Genomic DNA, 8,710 nt, shown 5'->3' with positions numbered 1-8,710 from the left:
AAAAAGCACTGTTAAAACATATGTTCTGTAAATGTTATCTCCCTACAGTATGTGATAGTTTAAATGTCAAGTACGTTTTTTCACATAGTGTATTTGGATGTATTAAAATGTATGTTTATGACTTGTGGAAGAAGAATTCACTGCTTTGGGACAGACAATAAAGTTATCTATCTATCAATTTATACCACGTTTTCAGAGCTAAGAAGTGAAAAAAATCCACCATGTTTATATTAAAAACCCAATTATTCAACTTTATTAACATCAAGGCAGTCAAGACATTTTCTCTGCTTTTTATTAACAAATAGAAAACAGATTGTGTATACAACAGATGGGACCCCTACAGCACAACTCTGTGAAATGAATCCATTATACAGTCCAGTTCATCCAAAACCACCTCACTTTGTCATCTCTTCCAATGAAGAGCCACCACTGAACACTGATGCTGCTCTCTCAGTTACTTGTCTGTCTGTCTACAACACAGTGATAAAATAGTTGAGCTGTAATATATTATGTGATCCAGCGTATCTGCTTGTGTGTCCTGTCTATGTAAAGCCATGTTTGCAAACAGAAAAGTGCAGGGCATAAGATGAGCAAGAAAGTCAGAAAAGTGTGGGGGATCATTAAATCACATCCCTCTGTGATGTCAGAGTCAGGTTGGGTGCAGTCCTGTGGTGCATGATGTGATGGTGAACTGTCCATACTCAATTTGCTTAATCACAAATGGGCTATTTTTGTATCAACACAATGCCTGGAAATTTTGTGAAATGAGTAAGAGCACCAAAACCCAGATTACATGTTAGAAGAAGTGAAACATATGTTCAGCGAACCACAATTCTGTCCTTAAAAAAATCTGGCTGGCTGAGAGCAACCTAAGGGTAAGTGAAAAAAATGTTATGTGATTTTGTTAATTGTAGCCTACTGATTTTTTTTCCCAGATGATCTAATAGGCCTAGTGTCCACACACTGTTAATGCTCTAAAATTCAGCTGTGAACTGTGTTGGGATTAAAAACAGCAACAGGTCAAACATTTTACGGTGTTGATTGCTGTAATAACAAAATCAAGAAGCATACATTTAAAGTTTGTTAAATGTAAATGATATTGATAATATTCACATTTTTTCCTGTGTCAAGAAATCCCATGTGCAGACCCAAACCCAAAGTATTGTGTCACAACCTGATGGATCTACCTCTGTGCCATAGACCTCCATTGTTGTCCAAAAAATGAAACTGTCAGCTGAAAATTGTCCCCAACAAACTATTGCCTACTGTTTGAGTAAAGTTTGCTAAAAGCTAGTGCCATTTCTGATCTTTAAAAAAAAAAGTAAACCAATGGGCTTGAGGCCGAGAGCCACAGACAGGGTAGGGAAGTCATAAAGTACTGAGAGGCGGACTACCACATTGTTGGTTTTGGTGTGTTCATGGGACTTGTTAAGCCTGCCTTATCCTTTAAGGTTGAGCATGAATGTAACGTGCTCAGTAGAAAACATCTTGTCATAAATTGGGGTGATAGGAGTTCTGCCTCTGGAGTCTTAATAGATTTCCTTTCTTTTTCATGCATGGAGCATGTGATCAGCATTTGTCATCACACTTATTTCACAAAAAATCTCACAATCTGTCTGTGTGTAGCCTACCTGAGTTCACCTTAAAAGGGGATGTGAAACCTATGGTGCACACAACCTTTCCAACAGCATTATATTTCTTTTGTTGGGTTGATGTCTGAAAGCTTTGAGAAAATTTGTCAATGATTATTGACAAGAAACTCTGTACATGCTACCAGTTGTTCAAATCTGAATAATCCTCGCATGTTTGTTTCATTCTGTAGTTCACAAATGTTATCTGTTTATTTGATCTATTTGGCAGATCATCATTCTGTTATGTGAAGACAGGAAGTCAAACCCACATTTCCTCCCATATCAAATAAACTGAGTAATGATAACATTATAATATCGTATCTATGGTACAAAATAAAATTATTAGCAGCTGTGAGTATATACTCTCCAGTATTAATAACACGTGTGCTGAAAATACATGTCCTTTGTGCTAATAATAAGATAAGCAAATAAGACATACAATAAGTGGTGTAAGTGATTACAAAATGAATTTTAAATATTCATAACAAATATAGTAAAGATGAATATAAATGAAAATAGCAGAAAATTAGTTTTTGCTATTAGGAGGAGGCAGACATTGGGGAATGACTGGGATATTAGGTCAAGAATCAGAATGAGGCATGACTACAAGTCTTTCAGGGTTGGTTTTGAGGAGGTTCTGTGGTAAAATCATGGCACCAGTCAAGGAGAAGGTTGTCTAGTCCCATCTCCTTTCTTTCCGTAATCTCCCGTTTCCTGCTGTGGTCACCTTCTCCTCAGTCCTCCTCGTAGCCTCCTCATCAGGCCGCACGGACTGATGGAGCTGAGTGGATATGGCTCGAAGGAGACACCAAACTCTTCTGAGGGTGTCTTTTTGTATGGGGTTATGTTGCATAGTGATCAAAGCTTCCCAGGTACTCCAAAGCAGCCCGGTAGCACAGTTGGTACTGGTCCTAGTGACAAAAAACAATATTTTGTTCAATTTGTAAGTGGGAAGCCAGAATTAAAGCAGGGAGAATAGGTATTTCAGGTAGGACATTAGTTTGTTTTTGCATGGCTGCCACAGATCATGTAAAAATGTTGCAAACTAACAAAGCACAACCTCAAAGTGCAGTGGTGGAATGCAACATCAGTACATCTATGTAAAACTGATTTTTAGATGGTTCTTTAGCTGCTAACTGCCACCTAGACCATCAACCTTCTGATAAGTGGACAGGTGCTCTACCCCCTGAGTCGGTATTTTTACATCTTGGTATTGCTGCTTTCACTTGAGCAAAGTATCTGAATACTTCTTTCCGCCACTGTCAAAGTGTATTTGAATGTCTATCTGAGTTTGAAATGCAATCAACTCTGGATTTAACTGTATCAAATACAGCACCGGGCGGGAAATGTCTTAGTATGTATAGTATGTAGGTGCTTCCTAAATTAGGAAACTAATTCTAGTGTTTTACCCAGTGCTTAACAAGGTTCTGATCTATTGGGCACCATTCAAATATATTTGATATTTGATTTATATTTTGAGCATCTAAGCGTGAATTGGCAAAAAGGTATTCTCTACTGGTGCATTTGAGTGGAAAAATAACTTTTCTAATAAGATGTTGCAGGAACCCAAAATATTTGTGTGTGTGTGTTTGTGTCTGTGTGTTGGCATGAAACAATTGTATATTATTTAACTGAACACAGCGGTAACATCTCCTGTGGCAATACAAGCCCATTCTCTTTGTTTTCTGAAGTTTTTACATCTGGGTTTCATATTTATTTATTTTATTTTCATATTTATCACACATTCAGCTGGACATGCTGACATGCTAGAATTTAGAGTTGTGTTATGTTTACCCAACTCTGCTCTGTTCTTATTGATATGACATTTGTATGTGCTGTTCCTCATGCCGCAGTGTGTCATACCTCTGTCTGCACCATGGCTGGCCTCTGAGTTCGGAGCGTCTTGACGGTCTGGAAGAGGTCGACCACTCCCTCATACCTCATCCTCTCCAGGACTATGCTCAGGGTGATGAACACACCAGCCCTCCCAACACCAGCACTGGTGGAAAAACACACATTATTAGACACTTAGACAGGGGAGGGGGTGCTCGCAGTAATACACAGAAGAAGAAGAAGAGCTTTTAACTGCTCTCCAGTCCTGTTCTTTCTCCACTTTTGAGTGTCTTAGTTTTAATTTAAAAAACAAACAGTCCATGTTACGTGTTTTAATTTACAGGCCCCCTAAATATATTTCTGTTTTTATACAGGAATTTTCTGACCTTTTAGCACACATCATGTCTCAGTATGACAAAGTTCTTCTTCTCAGAGATTTTAATATTCATGTCTTCTTCCTCATTTATCTCTGATTTGAGAGATAAAAACTCTATTTTAACTTGGTCCAATATGTAAAACAGCCCACTCATAACAAAGGTCACAAAGTTGACCTTGTACTCACCTATGGTTTCTGTGTGGATAATGTGTCTTTAGTAGATTTTGCGGTCTCTGACCATGATTCAGTGCTCTTACAGGTAACGCGCTCCACCCTCCAACACAAATTCGCTCTCGCCCCCTAAACTTGCTCTCTGCTCCACTTTTTTTGCCAAGCTTTTATAAAAATGCATGCTGCTTTCAATAGCTGTGGACAACATGACCACACCATAGATGAGCAGGTCAGTGTTTTTAATAACTCTTGCACTACAATTTTAGACATTTATTCAGTAACTGGTCCTGCACGCATACAGCCAGGTGAATCTTCTCCAGACAAATGTGAAGAATGTCTTACTCACTTTTTTAACAGAATCGTGGAGATTCGGGAGTATTTTACAATAACCTCAGCGAGGTTGGAGCAGACACACACCCACACACTTCATTTACTAATTTTACTGAAATCTCTTTGTCAACCCTGGAACACACTGATAGCTTGGGGAAAAAAGCTGCTCTGCAGTCTGGTGGTGTGGTAGCAGAAACTTCTATATCTCTTCCCAGAAGGCAGCAGGGTGAGCAGGCTGTGGCTGGGTGGGTACTGTCCTTTAGTATCCTTTGGGCTCCTTTAGGCACCTCACCTCACTGATATCACTGATGCTCAGGAGATGGGTACCAATAATCTTCTGGGCAGTTTTAATAACCCGCTGCTGAGCCCTCCGGTCCTGGGCCGTGCACATCCCATGCCAGTTAGTGATGTTTCCAGTCAGGATGCTTTCTATTGCTCCTCTATAAAAGCTGACAAGAACTTGGCACAGGAATTTGGCCTTCTTAAGCTTCCTCAAGAAATACAGTCGTTTCTGAGCTTTCTTCACCAGCGTGGAGATGTGAGACAACCATGTCAGCTTCTCTGTGTTGCTGATTCCCAGGAACCTGAAACTGTTCACCTGCTCCACCTCAGCTCCACTGATGTAGACAGGAGTGTGTGTCTTTATCTCCTGAAATCAAAGATCAGCTCCTTAGTTTTGCTGACGTTGATCAGTAGGTTATTCTCTGTACACCACTCTATAAGATCATGAATATGAAGTCTCATTGTCGTTTGAAATCTGGCCAATGATGGTGGTATCATCCGCAAACTTCACAACAGAGTTCTCTCCATGTCAATGGATTTAGAGGAGGGGACTGAGCACACAGCCCTGTTGAGCACTAGAGTGGAGGAGGTGAGTCCACCAATCCGAACTGACTGGGGTCTGTTTGTGAGGAAGTCCAGTATCCAGTTGCAGAGTGTTGTGTTTAAACCCAAAATGTGCTGAGTTTGCTGATCAGTTTCATGGGGAGATTGTGTTGAATGCTGAGCTGAAATCAAACAGCATTTTGATGTAGGTGTTGTTTTTCTCAAGGTGTGTGAGGGCTGAGTGGAGGGCAGTGGAGATGGCATCCTCTGTGCAACTGTTGGTTCTGAAAGCAAACTGGTGAGGGTCCAGGTTGGCTGGGATGTTGTTCTTCATGTGCTGAAGAATCCAGTTTCTCAAAGCACTTCATCAGAATGGGGGTGAGTGCCTGAGGGCGGTAGACGTTCAGACTAGACACTGCTGACTTTTTAGGTACAGGAACAACGGTGGATGTCTCGAAGCAGGTGGGAACCCTCTCCTGAGACAGTGAGATGTTGAAAATGTCAGTAATAACATCAACTACCTGATTGGCTCAGGTTTTTAGTACACGGCCAGGAATGTTATCAGGCCCAGTTGATTTACTCATATTCACTCTCAGCAGGACTCTCCTCACATCTGCTGTGGATACTGACAGTGGCCAGGTCCTCTGGAGGTGGAGTAGACTTTACAACGGAGTCCTTGTTGAGGAGATCAAAGCGAGCATAAACGTTAATCTGGTAACGTGGCCTCACACATGATGGGGAAGCTCCTGCTTTTGTAGCCTGTGATGTTTTTGATGGACTGCCATCGCTCCAGCCTCTGCTAATTCTTCTTGACCTCAGCTCAGCTTTTGACACTTTGGACCATGATGTTTTAATTAGCCGTCTGAAAAACTATGTTGGCATCAGTGATGTAGCCCTGGATTGTTTGTCTTCTCTGTCAAATAGGTCATTTTCCGTGATCCTTGGAGAAGCCTCCTCCTCTCATGCGCCTCTATTTTGTAGGGGCCCCCAGTGGTCGATCTTGGGGCCACTGTTATATATATATGCTACCCCTGTAAATCATTCAGACAGATAATATTGATACAGATGACAACCTGCTGTATGTCCCGTTAAGGCCTGGTTCTTCCGATGCCTCTGGTATTCTCTCTTGCCTCGCTGAGATAAAAGCCTGGATCTCTAATAACTTCCTTCAGTTAAACGACACAAAATCAGAAATCATTGTATTTACCCCCATTGAACCCAACACTAGCTACCTCAAAAACCTCACCACTAGCCTGGGTGTCCTCTCAGATAGCAACAACCTTGGTGTCTTCTTTGACTCAGAGCTGTCTAAGGTGACAAAAGTAGTGCAGTCCTGTTTTGTCCAGCTGAGACAGCTAACAAAGATTAGAACATTCCTCTCCTCTGCTGACTTAGAGAAGGTCATCTATGCCTTTATTTCCTCAAGACTTGACTACTGCAATGCTCTTTATTCTGGTATTAGTAAGGGAAATATTAATAGATTACAGCTCATTCAAAATGCTGCAGCCAGGCTTTTATCTGGCACTAGAGGAGTGACCACATCACACCAATCCTCGCCACCCTTCACTGGCTACCTGTGAGTTTTAGAATTGAGTTTAAGTTTCAGTAAAGCCCTGAATGGCCAGGCTCCTGCCTACATCTGTGATTTGATAACTCCTTACAAGCCGGACTGATGCTTGAGATCCTCTGGCAAGGCTCTGCTAATGGTTCCAAAGTCTCGTCTTGTCACTGAAGGTGACCAAGCCTTTGCTGTTCAGGCCCCTCAGCTGTGGAACTCCCTGCCTGGAGATCTCAGGCAGGCAAACTCAGTGGCTCTTCTCAAGTCTCACTTTTATCGTTTGCCCATTTTTATAAAGATTTTATTATTGCTGTTATTGTATTATTTAATGCTGATTTTAGTTTTAATTTATTTATATTTTTAAGTATGGATCATGTTTGTTTTACTGTACAGCACTTTGTAACTTGGTTTTAAAAAGTGCAAAACAAATAAAGTTATTATTACAAATCACCAGGTTTATCTCATACACATATACATCTGAAGTACAGTGGTAGTAACCCTGTGTTCTATAAAGTCATGTCAGGATCATATCAGAACTTCAGAAAATCTCCAAAGGATCTTGACAACTCAACAGGTGTGTATTCTGTCAATCTATCTTCTGACTATTCTGTAAGATTGAAATTAACTCTGATAGGACTGCAGTGGTGCTTGAAAGGAGTATGCTCAAAAGGGATTATGGGAATGAGGAGATGGATGTTGAAACCCAATAGCCTTCAGTTCCTCATGCCTGGTGAGCCTGGCAAATAGATCCAATACAACAGTCAAATAATAAATTCTACTTTTGTGTGAGACGTCATGCAAAAGAGAGGCTGCTGTTTGTAGTGTTGTTGTATTGGATTGCATTATTTAGTAAGGTGATTCTTTTTCTTTTAAAATATTTATATATTTACATGAAATATTTAAATATAGGCATACAACATTTATTTAAACATCATATTTTGAACACCCATTGACACCAAAACCACCTCACACACCCATACAGCATACTAGGTTAACAGTAATACTGAATGAAAAGATAAAGGTCTGATTTCAATTGTGTCTTAATAAATCTATACACCCAACACCTGACACACAGAGTGTGTCAGGGACACATCAAGCAACTGATCTACACTAACAATCTATATTGCTTTGTAAGTCTTTTTTCTCCATAACCTTTTCACAGTCAGGGAGCATTTGTATAACATTCTGATAGCTTTATAACAACATACAAATAGCAAACATGTACAGGTATTATCTTATTATTATTAATTTAAGACTAGCCATTTGGCTTGGAATCCAGCATTATCCCTTAAAGTTATTATCATTTCTAATATTTTAGCACCTTAATACATGTATGTAAATTAAGTGAACAAAATCCATTATAATGCTGTACACCATCGCCACAGCAGAGTAGCCAAAGAGAAGCCATTAAAAGTTAGGCATTTCTGTATTTCTGGTCACACATTTATACCATGTGAAGAAGACATTTCTTCATGTCTTCTTCACATGGTATTTAATTGTACTTTATTAAGTGGGACTGGAATTATGAGTTGTGTGACAGTGACTCCTCCTTGATGAAAATCTCAAACTTGACAGGATGAAAGGTTACCAAATATTTGTCCAATACACAAGCTAGTGCTTTTTAAATGCACCAAAGTCAATCTTTGCATTAGGAAAAGAGCATAGGTGTGATGTCCCATCACTCACTTACTCACTCACTCACTCACTCACTCACTCACCTGCAGTGCACAGTGATTGGTCCATCTTGTCCAAATTGCTCCTTAGTTTTATGCACTTGGCCGATGAAATCGATGAATCCCTCTCCAGTTTTTGGCACTCCTTGCTCTGGCCAGTCAGTGAACTGAAACTGCCTGATGGTCCTTGACTGACCATCCTGATGAATGCACAGTAAAATGGACACAGATAGTGTAAGTCACAAGTCACAAGTCACACATCTATAGCCCACTCCTGTTACATGCAGCAGAAAACAGTTAGCGGTGTTACACC

At 40.3% G+C, this 8,710-nt stretch overlaps 1 protein-coding gene across 9 annotated transcripts in view; it reads right to left on the bottom strand.

Annotated features, from left to right (window-relative positions):
* Nucleotides 1-237: 237 nt before the first annotated feature.
* Nucleotides 238-8,710, bottom strand: part of ptprfa (protein tyrosine phosphatase receptor type Fa) — a 292,974-nt gene continuing 284,501 nt past the window's right edge. For all 9 annotated transcript variants that reach the window (XM_038716868.1, XM_038716869.1, XM_038716871.1 and 6 more), the window contains 3 exons: nt 8,443-8,597; nt 3,495-3,630; nt 238-2,542 (listed from right to left, as the gene is read on the bottom strand). In XM_038716868.1, the coding sequence (XP_038572796.1) occupies nt 2,474-2,542; nt 3,495-3,630; nt 8,443-8,597 (360 nt within the window). In that variant the 3' untranslated portion in view covers nt 238-2,473. The remainder of the gene's footprint in view (nt 2,543-3,494; nt 3,631-8,442; nt 8,598-8,710) is intronic.

The sequence above is a fragment of the Micropterus salmoides genome, unplaced genomic scaffold (genome assembly GCF_014851395.1).
Source record: "Micropterus salmoides isolate LMB-PRFRI ecotype aquatic unplaced genomic scaffold, ASM1485139v1 Ms_hic_scaffold_13, whole genome shotgun sequence".
NCBI lineage: Eukaryota > Metazoa > Chordata > Actinopteri > Centrarchiformes > Centrarchidae > Micropterus > Micropterus salmoides.
This window is presented reverse-complemented; position numbering and strand designations above follow the sequence as displayed.